Genomic DNA, 15,157 nt, shown 5'->3' with positions numbered 1-15,157 from the left:
AAGTCCTTGCAAAAGGAGCATCTAACACAATAGATTTACCCTCGCTTCTTTTAAAATATAACCAGCTGGGTTCATATAGCTCATTAAACTCTGTGATCACTCACCTATCAAGACAGGATAAGCTAACCCAACACAGGTATCCAAGAAATCTATTCAACCTGACCTGAGTCAGGGAATTAACATCGGGAATATAAAAAAGCTCCTGAAAACTGTTCTCCAGAAAGTTGCCAACACTAATGCAAGAATGTAAGTATAAACACATATAAAGTAGAAATCCATACAGAAAATGCGTGTAATAAAACTCAATAAAATGCAAAACCTAAATTTCATCTTGTCTGCATTTGTGCAGAGTTTGCCACAGGAGCATGTTAGCTGAGAAAACAGAAGAATGTTGCACAAACTGGGGGCAGTGGTGACAAAAGCAAGGCAGCTGTGCCCAAGACTCAGTATACTCCCTATTCAAAAGACCTCGACCTCTGCAATACTCACTTTTCATTTCTCCACAGGGAAGCAGAAAGTCACTCAGCAAAAATACTGCACTGGTTAGCTCGTCAGTTTTTAATTAATACTTTTATCAATACCAAGTCGCCATGGAAGGGGCCATAATGCATTTGACAGAATCCCTGTATAAAAAGGAAAAGCTACTATTGACTATTCATGGCCCATTATTATAGTTGTCATTATTCAGCTCAGGTGGTGAGGATGCACAGAGCCAGGTGCTGAAAATTTGTCTTTCCAGATCCCAGGCTACCATGTCCAGTCCTAGCTCTCTTACCTTAACTCACAGGAACAGGGAATGAAGTAATGAGACAAAAACCAGAAAGTTGCGTTATGTGTGTTCCCAGCACAGGATGTTACACCAAAAGGGATCCCAGGATGGTCTGCAGCTGGGGCCACATGGAATTGCCCTGGCAATGCTGCAAGATAGATGACCATTTCCATAACCCTCCTTCTGCAATCTCGCTCACTCTCACATAACATTCATTGCATCCTTGAAGTGACAGACATTTGCCAAGGACGTGAAATGCAACAGTGCAACTTCTAGCTCTCACATACCTTCCCTAGTCATGCCACACAAGATCCACGATGGCAGCTCTAACAAGTAAAAAAAGCCCTTACATTCAGGGGGCAGCAGCAAAAAAAAGAGCATGCTCTTCCCCTGAGGTGATCCTCTGTGAGGTGAAGGCAGTAGGGAAAGGTAGTAGCAGCCAAGTCACAGAGCAGATGATAAAATGTCAGACTCCTGGCACTACAAAATGGCAGCTGAACCCTGGCGAAATGCCAAGCTGTTCAAACAGTGAATTGAGGAGTACATGGGGCCATAATTATGATTAGCATAATAAGAGAGTGGTACAACAGCTACCTAGTTACTCTGAAGGGTCATGGAGAAATCATAACAAAGCAAAGTTTTAAGGAGAGACACAAAAGAAAACAATGACGTAGCTGCTCGGTGGGTTTTACCCGGAGGTTCTTCCATGCGTGAAGTGCGGCCCCGGAGAAAGTACAAAGACTGTTTAAGAGATCAGGCTCTGAATCAAGAGCGGCTGGCCGCGCCTGCAGAACTCGAATGGCTCCACAACATATAAAAGATCATATGAAAAGTGTGACACTGAAGACAAAGGACTTTACGAGAAAAATAGGCTGTTTGTGTAAATTTGAATAAAACCTGGGCTCTATAGTCAGTCAAGAATTCTTCCTTTCTAACCAGAAAAGACTGTTTTCTCTTTTCCTTGAATGAAGCAGAAGAGATAAAAATACGAGAAAATTTGACAAACAAAATCAGAACATTCTGATATTTGCATTTTTAAATTTTGAATGTCATATAAACAATATTTACAGATCCATTGCTTCATGCAATTAGCCAGATGTCTGGGTGAAATTAATCAGAGTTGTAATAAAAATATTAAACATTTGAGTTTCAGACATAAAGCTATATGGATATGAAAATTTCTAGATTCACTGCACTTAGTACATCTGGAGGAATTTATAGACAGAGTTGAAGTTTAAAATCAAAAGTTGTCTTTGCGAACAGAAAGATCAGAGTTTTCTTTAAGATGTGAATTCCACAGAAGACACTGAGAATCTGCATATAAAAAAAATATCCTTATTTAGTAGGCACAATCTGGACCTACATGAACAGAATTTTTACTGTTTACACATTGTCACCTCCCTTTTTCTCTATGCTGCTTCTGCTTCTATTAACATTTTCCATTGCCACAGACACCAAGAACCTTGGGCATACAAAAAATGCTTCTCCCAAGGCAAGGTCAACTCCTTCCCATACAAGACAACTCTGTGCTGTACACTGAGCGTCATCCATCAAGACAACCTAAGTTACAAGCTAATACTGCTATTGAGATCCTTCATCTCATTTGTTATCATATGATATCAGACATCAACTAAAGATGTGCCTTTTGGATTTTAGAGGCTAATGCAGTTGGACTGGTAAAAAACCTACCCTTGTATCTTCCCCTTGCTTTCAAACATCATTTTTTCCCTATCTAAAATCCACAAAGTCATGGATTTCTCCTCTCTTTGGAAAAAAACCAAAGCAACAAACCTGAAACCCAACAAAATACAACCCTTGATATCTGCCCGTTTAACTGACTTCTTTCTAAGCACCTCTCTCTACACCAACAGAAGTGAAACCCACCTTTAGAATATAATAAACTTATGACTTCCAAGCGCTGGCATGCCCATAAGGGAGATCATATTCTTCTTCTTGGGCACTGAAATATTTCTACCGTCATAAATCCTTCCTGACAGCAATTTTAAATTATGCTTTTTCTAGCTTAATCACAGCTTTGCTATGTACAGCAACACACTGTGACACGCATTGGTGCAAGCTAAGCTCAGGGAAATACACCTAAGACACACACCTTAATTCTCATTTGCATTGTAAACCATCATAACACCTAATTGAAACAATTTACCCTGTAAAAGTTCATCAATCAGTAACATACTTCAGAACACAAACTCAGAGAAGCACACACCGATTTTTCCTATTAGAACAGCTACTTATTAAACTTGTCATCCTCTTGTTAATAAATTCTGTATTTTAGCTCATTTTAGAACACACATTTATTCCCAGGAATAGGTGTGTATCTAATGCAACATGAAGAAAAATGAGAATCACCATCCCTCTTGCCCAGTAATTTTGCATAGATTACTATATACACAGCAGTGACAGGAAAAAAGATATGCTACTGTTAAATACTATTAGGATTGAAGAAGCAAAAGAACACACTCTATTTGCTTTTCAAATGCAGATTCTAAAATGCTGACTTGTAGCGATTCTTAGTTCTGGATTTTGCTACTGTTCACAGTTAAACGCATTACAATCACAGAACACGTCAGCAAGTAGTAGAAAGCAAGATCTTTGCTTTTCAACAAATTGTACTTCGACAGTAACGAAAAAAATTCACAACTGATTGTACCTACATTAAATATCTAACTGTTTGTAATGTAAGGACAAACCCAGTAGGTTTTGTAAGCTCCAGCTCATCCACCCTGTAACTCAGAAAAAGAAATAACGCAAACTAATCAACTGTCAGACTTAAATGCTCAAACTAATAATCCTGACTTGCTCATTTAAACAAAAATTAAGTCACTTACAGAACTGGATGAACAATCAGCTCTGGACTATATGATTTGATTACTGTTGCTGCATCTTTGGTACAAAACACATGGGACAAATCTGCACCCTAAAAAAGAAAATTTGCAAACAGAATTACCAAATTTATACTTAATAATAACTTTATCATTCCAAATTTTACTCAGTGAATAATTCACTTGAATTTTACTTCTCAGTAGTTCAAGCAAACTTTATTTTTTCTATTTTGGCACAGACTATCATGCAATGTTTTGGAGAATTTTTTTTGTATCCAACTTCCAATGTAATTTTTTTCTGTTTCTCACCAACAGGACGACTGAAAATACAGTCATTGTGTTTTGAACCTTTATTCACTTCAGAAATGTTTCTCATTTGCAGATGAGCAAGACTAAAATGTCACATGTACAATAGGAAGAAAGGCAAAAGAACACAGCTGAACAAGAGACAGGTTACATTACAGAGGAAAGATAGTACTGTAATATAATTGCAAAATACAGCTATGGCAATCTTATGTGTATCTTTCCAGCCCTACCATTTTTACTCAGTGGGCCAGATCCATATCAGGTAAAGGCTGGCACAATTTCAACAACACCCCTTAAGTTAAATAAACATTAAAGCTGAGGAGTTTAGCCTCAAGCTTCTGTTATCAACTCAAAAAAATCAGACATACATATAAAAACTATGTAAGCAGTGACCAGAAAGCTTGATCTTGTACCTGTCTTGCATATTAACATTTCCCAAGGTTAAGAAAGTGTCTGTTCTGCTTTATTACTATACATTTAACATTTCAAGCTACCAAACAATGCAGGCAATTGATCCTATGACTCTTTATGTGCAGATGTAATGATCTGAGACCAAGTGACTTCAATGGGGCCCTCCTAGTATGCTACTGTACTTGCACAAAGTGAACAGAAAGCTGAGCGGCCTTGGTATCTTATAGAAGATCATTAAATAATATAATTTCAGTTTTAAATCCTTGAGGGACTGCAGCCTGGGGGGGGTGGAGGGGTGGAAATGCCGGGATTGGTTACCTACTTACTGAAACAAATCTTCAAAAGAGAAACATACACAGTGAACTGAAAGTACTGACAGACTACAGAGTACTGAAAAGTATATGTGTTAGGCAAGTATGATTTTTTTACATTTGAATAATGACCACTGTATTTACATAGTCCACAGTAAATATATTTTTAGCCAGTTAATATGTCACTAAAATAAGGAAGCTCACACTTCTAGGAAAAAAAGCTTTGAAAATACTTCTGCTGAAGATTATAATGTAAATAAAACAGGCTATTAAAAATCACATTAAATTTAATCAACAATTTTTAGACTTAGAGCACATAAGAATTTTACTAGCCTGAAGTTGTAGGTTTTGAAAGTTACTTCATTCAACACACTTATCAGGTCCAGAAAAAAATTCTGAAAAACTGACTGCAGCACTGAAAACACAACTTTAAACATTAATCTCAAGCTATTTTGTTGTCCACTTTTGGAGAAAATATTTCATCAAGTTTTGAAAGTTCCTATCCAAGTCTCTGATAAAACAGTTCTGCCTCCAGAATCTTCAGTTTGTTAACATGTTTAACTTCACCTTGTACAGAGAAAATACAGAAAACTTAGCAAATGACACATATTTACAAAGTATTTCCAAATATCCAGAACTAAGGATTTTCTTTGTTAAATAGAAGACCTTTTAGAACTCAAATTTCACATGCAGCACAGAACGAATGCTTTTTAAAAAATGGCACTTCGCCAATACAAATGATGAAAAGTTCATTTTGGATTGGTATAAAAGATCACGTACCACTTTGAGAGCTGTAATTGCAGCAAAATATGGTGCTCCAGTGTATCTAGAACGAAATACAATTTAGGTTAGGAAACACAGTCATGAGATTAGATAATCTTAAAATTAGCCTGCCGTAATGAAGTCCCAAACCGAAGAGCAAATTTTTTTAAGTTTTCCCTTTTTTTTTTTTCTCTAAAAGACAGATAGTCTTGCTACACTGAAACCAATCTCAAACCTTGTTCTGATTTCAAAGGTGCAGGATTTCACCTTAGCCACCTGATCCTTTCATAGAAATATTTATAAAGATCATGCCATAAAAAACCCAAACTTTTCTCAGACAACCAACTTAAAAGTTTAGAGGCAAACAAAACAAAACAACGGTCAAGCACTGTTTGCAAGTCAAATCTGGGATCTGTGACCTGGATCAGTCCCATCTGGTTTTAGATGCTGAACTAAAGTGCCAAAACTGTGATTCCAGTTGCCCTAAATTCTCTTTATGAAGACTGAAGAGAGAGATATGGACAGAATCACCCTCCAGAGGTGCTTACTTCTGCCAAGAGGTAAGAACCTAAGCCCATCTGACCAGCAGGAAAACTAACTCCTGGCTAATCAACCCAGCTATAAGACAGCACCTTTTTGCTCATCATGGAATTTTTATTAATGGCAGATATCCAACGGCAGATCTCTCTCACAGGAGAAAGATGCCATCTCTACTCCAAGTGGGGAAAATGAAAAACAGGAAGGTGTAGTGCCTCATTCAAAGTATTGTGCAGATTACTGAACATGGTCAAGAAAAGAACAGCACCTGATTTCTTTCTAGGTCAACAGAGCATTTAACTGATTTATACTTTATCTCTTTTTTTTCTCCTGAAACACACTATTTCTATTATTCCAGAACATAAAACAAGGTATTGACAGAATCTAGTAACCACTACATTTTATCATAATAAAAAGTACACAGTAAGAAAACACTCTATTTCTGATTTAAGAGACCCAGTTCCCAAGATACCAAAATGTATTAAAAAAAAAATTAAGATGTGCCACTGTCTTACTCTACTTATTCTAGAACTTCGTCATGCAATGGGAAAAGAGTAACACTGAAAGCAGAGAGAATGTGGTGGTCAAAAACCAGAGAGAAGGTAGACACAGACACAAAGAGTGTTCTGTTTCAACCACATTTACTACCAAAATTTTGCAACACAACTGCAGGGAAACATGTTTTTTGATAAGTATGCATGATCATGATGGACTAGTAAAGCTCTCTGGAAAATACTCATGGAAGGTGAGTTTGAATGGCTTCTACAAGTACCTATGACATCCTCAAACTCTCTCAGAAACAAAAATAAAATCTCTGTTTTACTTACTCTTGACATCCTCCAACAATGCCTATGCGTCCATCTTGACCTTTATGCCTTTTCCCTGTTAAAGGAGGGATAACATTGCGCACCAGTTGAAAAATATTCTCCATATCCTTTAGAGAGTGTGTTCTGTGCAGTGAAAAAGATCTCTCTATAACTGAAAAGAAGAAAATAAGTGTTACTTTAAAGTATGTTCTTCCTTAAACTACTATCAGCATTTCTTTTGAAACACTATTCATAAACACAGATAAAATCAGAGATACAAAGTGACATACTTCTAAAAACCAAATGCTTCATCACTCAAAGGAAAACAGTAACTAGAGAAGGTGATCATTTTAAAAACGAATTTAGGGTCTGATGCAAAGAATACTCCCATCGACTGCTCACAGTCCTAATTTAGGGCTTAGGTACAGAAAGAAACAACCACCCAGAAGAAATAACCCATAGCTACATGAACATTTTGTAACTAGAAATATCATCTTAGTTCAGCCTGAAATCACTTCCACAAATAAACTCAACAGTAATAGGTACACTTAGTAAGGGCTAAGCACATACAGATACAGAGCAAGCACAGAGCAACTAAAACCACATTTCAAATGTACACCCTAGCTTTATTTTTTGCTTCCCCTTAAAGACTTCCACCTCTTAGCAGAACCACAGCCTATCTCACTGCTTTTTTTATTTTGGCAGATGGTTACAAAGCGTAATGGAAGTCTTTCTGCAAAACTATAATCCAATGCACTGGATGCACAACATTACAAATAGCACACAAAGATAATTTTAAGCTATAATACCACTACAGATCTCTGATGCAAAGCTACATGTCAAGCTACATATTACAACAACTGCACACTCAGAAGGCTACATATTCAAATTAGTGTTTCAAAAGACTAGAAAAATTTAGAAGAAAGTATTTCAACAATTACAAATAAAGAGAAACTGTTTACCTAACATAGGACAAATCTGAAGATCAATACTTCTCTCAACAATGAGTTAACTATAAATTGCAGCAAATACACTAAAAGAATAAGCACTTGTATTTGAACAAAGCTCCTCATTAACTGCACAATTCTGTTCATAAGAGGGGTTTATTTGAACATTAGTATTAGTCTCCTAGACCTTAACTCTGGTTTTTCACAGATCTTCTAAAAAGTTTTCAAGGAACTGCTATATGGTAATACATTATTATGTAAAAAAATCCCATGATAACTCCTTATTTTCAGCTGTATAAAACTTAGTAACTCCACCCCCTAATTCCAAAATCGGGGTGGGGGTCGGGGGTGGAGATGGTGGTGGTGGTGTAGGAAAAACTGTTCCAGAAATTTTGGACATAATAGTGGGGAAAAAATGTAATACACAAGAAAACTCTGCATCTGTGCGCTATCAGCAGAAAGCATCTTTTTCTCAGTCTTCCACTGACTCTACACCTAAACCAGACACACTAATCTTCAGTAATAAAATGCTTTAGTGTTCAATAATGATAAATACTCCTGGCTGATCTTTTGCTTTTAAAATCCTTCTATAATACAGGCATCCCATTCTTGCTGAGATTTAGAAAAAAAAAAAAAAAAAAGAAAAAAACACCCTGTTTTGGACTATGGCCAAAATAGCACTGCAGTGACCCAGAGGAGAACAAAACGCTCATCTCCTCTGGAAATAAGGCAGATTATTGTCTTTAAATCACACTTCATACACTCAGTGGTTTTCAACCACACAAGAAATACACTTATCATATAGCTTGCAACCCTTAGAGTGCAATGTTGTTAAGGAGGTCCTCTGTTTCTTTGTCATTTTTTGTTTATATGTAAAGTAATTGAATAATAAAAAGGGAGAAAACAGAGAATTGTACAAACAGCAATTCTTAATAGAGCCCCACTCTATCTACAGAATCACTAAGGCATATTTAGCTATACACAACTGAAATCTAAAATCCTTATCAGATGTGCTGACTGAAGCATTATTTTCACATTTTATTATAGCTTTGTTACACCTTCACCAATTAAAATATTAAAATAAAAAATTAAAATGATAATCCCGAGTTGCTCTTGCTATAGTTAAATATATAATGCATTTTTGCACAGTGTAGTATGATTGTATACCTACATGATGAAATCCAGTAAGAAAAACTGAACTTTAGTTTCAAGTCTTTACAGATACTGAAACTCTTTCAACACAAAATGTCTCAGAAGTAATGGCAAGTCCTTGTAGGTACCATCACCCCAGTCTAGAACCTTAAACGATTTCCTAAAGGGTTTTCTAAAGCGCTCCAGATTTCCTTTTAACTTAAAAGTAAAAATAACATTTAAAACACAGAATCCATATGTATGCTGTAATTTACCTACAGAAGTCTGCTGCCATCAAGGAATGCTACAGACCAACTGTCCAGTCAAGAAGAAACACCATCAAGTCAGCCAGCCTAAACCTTCAATAGGCCTAACCCCCCAGTCCCTCATCCATTTTACAGGGAAACGCAGTAGGTAACAGAACTGAAAAGGCTCCAAGATCCTCTCAAGTAATCATAGAATGCCCTTTAGGGTCTGGCATGCCAGATTATTATTCAGCACTGAGGCTGAGTGTTTTTCTTTCTCTTCAAACCACACTTTTTTTACCTGAGCAGTGTGAAATTCAGAATTCAAACAGAATGAGACTTGTTTAATTTCCACGTGGCAGGCTACAACCACTAAGCCCCAAACTGACTCTGGTTTCAGCATTGATAACAGTATCCCTGTTTTCCTCCTGCCCATGCAGTCTACCTCCATGTACAAAGAGACCATGATAAACATAAATGACATGGAGCCACAGATCCCGAGTCTGATAATGAATGCCAATATCTGATTATCAGCTTCTGGCCCACGCATACGGTACAGAAGGAAACGTCCGTGCATAAATTCTAATTCTAGAGTTATTGCTTTGCCTTTTTATTCAAAATAAATTCAGACACCCAAAGAATTTATAAATGAGCTAGTGTAGAAAAAAAAATATACCAATATTTTCATCTTCTATTACACCCACTACATATAATGATGTTTAATTTAAAGATAAGATTTAGAATTTTGATTAAAAGAAGCTGGATTTTAACATTTGACTGAGTTCAGTGTAGGCAAAACTTCACTCTTTTCCCAACCCTGAAAAAACACATGCACAGCCACAACATCATGTACTGGGTTACGCCTGTTAACAGCAGCAGAATTTCCGCTACAAGGTACCTAATGTTTCCAGACAATTTTCAGCAAAGGTGCTACTTGCCTTTTACATATAAAACTTCTAACTTCACTTTACAGAACTGTGAATGTGGAAGGAAGTCCCCAATGTTTACAGGGTTTGAAAGGTTTTATTTTTTGCCCATCAAAATTTGTGTTGCTAATGTATCTATATTAAATAATCAGTACAATGGTACGAATGAGGTTTTAATTTCATTTTACATCAGACAGACACCTTCACCACAATATTAAATAATTCCAATTAGCTTTTATTTCCAAAGCTACTTACTACCAGTGCTTTCACACAGAAGTTTAAAAAAAACTAGCTTTTATTTATGCTATAGAAGGAAGTACCTATCGGTGGAGAAAGTGCTGCTGTCATAGCATTATAATTAAAGTTATCCCCATATGAACGATGGTTCGCTCTCTGAGGCGGACTTGCTGGTATAGATTGTGACCTTTGTGATACCGTAGAAGAAATTCCTGCCAACATCTGTCCCAACATCTGTAACATCTGGAGCTCTCGAGCATGCTCAGCTTCCCGACGCTTGTCCTCAATTTTGAGCCTCTGCTCTTCATATCTGTAAAATTTCTCTTCTGTATCCACACTCTGCTGCAGGAATTTTTCCATCATTTTATCCAATGTTAAATTTGCATGGCGTTTTTTTGATCTTTTGGGCTGATTGAGAGGTGGGGTAATAGTTGGAGCATTAATTTCTTTAAAGCCTAAAACAAGAAGAGAGACAATTATTTTTCTGAAGAAAAGTATTTTTCTAAGAAGCAGTTAAAAAACTCCCTATTGAGATGTGCACCTAATGCGCCACAATGTTGTTATACTTTTTCAAGGTGAATTGTACTTATTTCAGATATTTTTATTTCAGAGTACCAAAGCAAAACCAGAACCTTCTATAAAGTTATAAAGGTTACAGGAAAATCACACAGAGGCATCTTTTAATTGTTGTAGTACTAAACTTCAACAATAGGAGTCTTTTTGATCTTCTAAAAAGGTTTAAGTGAAGGCTATTAAATAGTATAGTCTCATTTGTGTATTGCAGGTAATTACATTAATCTAAATTGAGTTTCAGTCTGTTGGCATTCTGAATTTGCATTTCAAAAGACATTAGTGTAAACAACTCTTTGATGGGGTTTATGTGCAAAAAGAAGGTTGGTAAGATGTCAACCAATTGGCCAATTCCTCAGTGATGTCAACTTCTGAAGACAGGTTCATGTTTGTATTAAAACCACAGCACTAGTCTAGATTTAAAACAAACAAATAGCACTGTCCCCCCTCCTCCACAACAGAAATACGGAGCCGAGGGTAAAGAATGAGCAAGGAAAGGACAGGCTTTATCTAAGGGCTGTTTCTGTCCACATGCCCGCTAAAGTTAGCAGCAGTGTTTCTGAAACAACTCAAGCTATTAATTCCATAAAAGCTCTCCCCTAGATTTCTTGCCCATCTGCAACAATAAGCAGATTTTTCAGGTATTCTCGTCATCACCATTTTAATACCGATTAACAAAACAGTACAATAGTCTGCAGGGAAAAGGCGAATCCTCCAGCGAGGATGCCCGTTTTCTTGTACGGCGCTACCTGACACTTTGTCTTGCTAATCTCTGCGCTAGTTTTCCATTGGTTTCCTATCGATAAACACCGATAAAAGCTCACTATGGTCTCCGTCCCCCAGCATCTCCCCCTACCCGGTTTGCAGCGTTTCCCGCCCCCCGCAGGAGCCCGCTCCCCCTCCAAGCGGCGGCGTTCGCGGGGGGCGGGGGGGAGCTCTCAGGAACGAGCAAGGTGCCGGGAGCGGGGGGAGACATGGGCGGATTTCGGAGCGCAGCGGCCGCCGCGAGAGCCGGAGGGTATGGCAGAAGCCACTAGAAGCACGCTAGCTGGAGAGAGACACCGGCAGTTGGGCTGTGAGAGCCCCGGGGGGGCCGCGCTGCCCGAGGGGTGAGGGGAGGACACCCGGCGCCGGGAGCCCGCCGGCTACTCACCGTCGCCCGGAGGCACGGGGATGGCGAAGGGGGGGCACTCCACTTTGATGGGGTGGTCGGCGTAGGAGGAACACTCCCCGGAGTCCTCGGTGAAGTTGTCGCGGGGGGACTCCAGCTCGGCGTCCTCGTCCAGCTCGGCGTCCACCTCGCGGCTGTTGTGCGGCGTGCCCGGCGTTGGCGGCCCGGCCAGCGGCCCCGCCGGCTGGGCGCCGTCGGGCGGCGGGGCTAGCGGCTCGGGGGCGCCGTCGGGGCCCCCCCGGCAGCTGAGGATCCGGTCCATCTCGTCGTAGTACTTGCATATCTTGCGGGCGTGCCCGTTCTTCTTCAGCCCGTCCCGGGCCTGGTAGTACTGGCGCTTGAGGCCCTTGATGCGGATGCGGCACTGCTCGGGGGTGCGCTCGAAGCCCAGCTCGGCCAGGCGGCAGGCCACGTCCCGGTACACATGGCTGTTCCGAAAGTTGCCGTCCAGCGCCGACTGCACGTCCGCCTCGCCCCAGATCTCCAGGAGCGCCCGCGTCTCCAGGTCCGACCACAGGAAGCCCCGCGTGTTCGTGATCATCCTTGGCCGGCCGGGGTCACTGCAATGGCCGCGCACGGGGGAGAGGGAGGGAGGGAGGGAGGGAGAGAGCGAGGGAGGGAGGGACGGAGGGGGGCGGAGGAGGGCGGCGGGGAGGAGGGAGGGGGGTTTAATGCCCGCACTCGGCTCTCCCAGGGGGCGCCTACGCCAGCCCCGGCCGCGGCAGCCGCGGTGCGGCGGAAAGCGGCGGACAGCCGGGCCCCGGGCCCCGCATCCCAGCCCGGGCCGCCGCCGCTCGCAGCCCGCACGCACGCGAACAAAACTTTACAGGCACCGCTTTGCGCTGCGGGCACCTGCAAAAAAAAAAGGGGGGGGGGGGAGGGGGTGTAAAAAAAAACCACCAACGACCCACCTTCTGCTCCCCCGGCTCGCCCCCCTCCGAAAACAATGACAAATAAAAAATGAACAAGCGGGCGCCCGATGCGGAGCTGCGGCCTCCTCCCCCGGGGCAGGACGCGCCGCCACCCCGCTCAAGCAGCCGTCCGTGCGCGGCCGCTCCCCCGCCCCGGGCTCCTCCGGGAGCGGCAGGACGACGGCGCTGGCTGGACTTGGAGGCCCTGCTCATCACAGTGCGCCTCCCTGCCTGCCTCCTCCCTTCCCCCCCTCCCCGCCGCAGTGGAGCGCGATCCCTGCACACACACACACACACACACACACACGCACGCACTCGGGGGGCTGCGGCTCGGCACACGGCAGCCGAGAGCCCGCGGCTCCGCTCGGCGCCCTACCTCAGCCCGGCACACCGCCGCGCCGCGCCAGCACGGGCACAGCATCCCTGCCCCCTCCCCAGGGCCGCCGTGTCACTCAGCAGCGGGGCAGGCAGCCAGGCTCCCGCACGCACGCACTAGCGCACACGCACACAAGCGGTGCCTGCGGCTCGGCTCGCCCGCGCAGGCCGCCACAAAAGCCCACTCTGTGGCTGGCGGAGACGGCGCCTCCCGGTGGCCCCCGTCTGGGTCGGGCAACCGCTGCCCTCGGCGGACCCCTGCGAAGGTGCCGGGGGTCGCTCCTGTGTGCGCTCCCCCCCCGCTCCCCGCCCTGGCCGTCCCTTCGCAAGGCAGGTGAGCGGCCCGGCCGGCCCCCCGTGGCAGAAGGGGGTGCGTTTCATTGTGCCGCGCCGCCCCGGGGACCCGCTGCCGCCCACACGCCGCTCCGGCCCCGGCCCTTTCGCTTTGGTTTTGCTGCGAAACCGTGCTCCGGCGGGAACTGCGGGGCGGCGGCGCCAAGCCCACCTCCCCGTCACGGGGGCCCGCCGCCGCCTCCCTCACGCCCCGGCCCAGCCCCCCAGCGGGGCTGCCCGGCCGAGGCCCTGCGAGGCAGCCCTTCCTTCCGCGGGGAACACCCGCCCGCCCACGGGCTTCCGCGGCCCCCCTCGGAGAGCAGCCCTCGGCACCGGGAAAGCCCGCCGCCGCTGGGCGCACTGCCGGCCCAACGCGCCCACCGCCCGGCCCGCCCCCGCCTCCCCTCAGGCGCAGGCCCCACCCCCTGCCCGCCACAGCCCCGGTGCGGAGAGGTTTATACCTTCATCGCACCGCAGCCAGAAGGCCGCGGCCAAGGCCAAGGCCAGCGCAGCCAGGGCGCCGGCGGTGACAGCGCCCCGTCCCCACATCCTCCCGGGGGAGAAGGCAGGGGCTGTGGCCGGGCTGGGCCCCGCGGCCCGCCGCTCCGCGGTCTCCTCTTACCTAGCCACAGCGCGGGGTTCCCCACACCCCTCGCCAAGCAGCGCGCACAGCTCATCGGCGCGGCTTCCGGCTGGGCGCCGGGCCGGGTAGGGCCAGGCACGGCAGGGCAGGCCAGGCCTACGCGGGCGCGCCCGCTCCGCTCCGCGCCTCCCCGCGGCGCGCCGCGGCCTCCCCCCACCCCCGCCGGCAGCCAATGGCGGCGCGGGGCCTGCGCGGGCGGGCCGCGCTGAGGTAACGGCCGCGGCTCCCGGCCCCCCGGCAGCCGGGCAGGGCCGCTGCGGCCTTCTCTGGTGACGGGGCCTGCCGCCCGCGGGCCTCCCCGCTGCCGCCCGCCCCCGGGCCTCCTGCCCCCGCCCGCGCCGCTGGGTGTCGGGCGGCGAGGTAAGGAACGGGACAAGGCCGCGCAACGTGCGCCCCGGCGGCGCGGCAGTGCGCCCCGGGCGACTGTGTGGCAGGGCCCCGGCCCGGAAGCCGAGAGATAGAGCCGGGAGCGCTCGGTCCGGCCGGCGCGGTGCTTTGGTGCTGCCTTCCTGGCCCGTTTAGTTGGAAACAATCAAAACCTAGGAATTACCATTTATTGTTCTGTGCATTTGAAAGCTCTTCACATCCCTCACCTCACCAGGCGTTTCTGAGCAAACACCTGGTTTATGAGTGTGATTCATTTCTCAGCTATTTCTAGCTCAGATGCATCATTTCAGAGCACTATTCTTGTGATATTTTCATTGACTCTAAAACACACCAGAGCCAGTAAAAATACTGGCTGATGTTCACCTCTGGTCCTACGGCACCTACTTAATTTAAACAATAAATCAAAATACAGCATCACCCAGGAAAAACTAACATGATTATATGCATGAGAAATCTGAAACATTAAAGCTCAAAACAGCTGTAATTTCTGCTCTAGACCCCCGGGTATTTCAAGCAAGAGTGTCATTATTAACTCATAA

The 15,157-nt window shown here is 44.7% G+C and overlaps 1 protein-coding gene across 7 annotated transcripts in view; it reads right to left on the bottom strand.

The window, feature by feature from the left end:
- The window catches only part of NAXD (NAD(P)HX dehydratase), a 53,832-nt gene extending 39,080 nt beyond the window's left edge, over positions 1-14,752 (bottom strand). Inside the window, exons 1-6 of one of the 7 annotated variants that reach the window (XM_055702774.1) lie at positions 14,211-14,741; positions 11,952-12,529; positions 10,312-10,683; positions 6,764-6,914; positions 5,418-5,463; positions 3,616-3,704 (exon numbers count right to left, since the gene is read on the bottom strand). In XM_055702774.1, the coding sequence (XP_055558749.1) occupies positions 3,616-3,704; positions 5,418-5,463; positions 6,764-6,914; positions 10,312-10,683; positions 11,952-12,510 (1,217 nt within the window). In that variant the 5' untranslated portion in view covers positions 12,511-12,529; positions 14,211-14,741. The other 6 variants (XM_055702773.1, XM_055702772.1, XM_055702775.1 and 3 more) reach the window with 6 other exon arrangements.
- Positions 14,753-15,157: the final 405 nt, after the last annotated feature.

This window comes from Falco cherrug, chromosome 2 (assembly GCF_023634085.1).
Source record: "Falco cherrug isolate bFalChe1 chromosome 2, bFalChe1.pri, whole genome shotgun sequence".
NCBI lineage: Eukaryota > Metazoa > Chordata > Aves > Falconiformes > Falconidae > Falco > Falco cherrug.
Note: the sequence above shows the minus strand (reverse complement) of the source record. Positions and strands in the feature narration are given on the sequence as shown.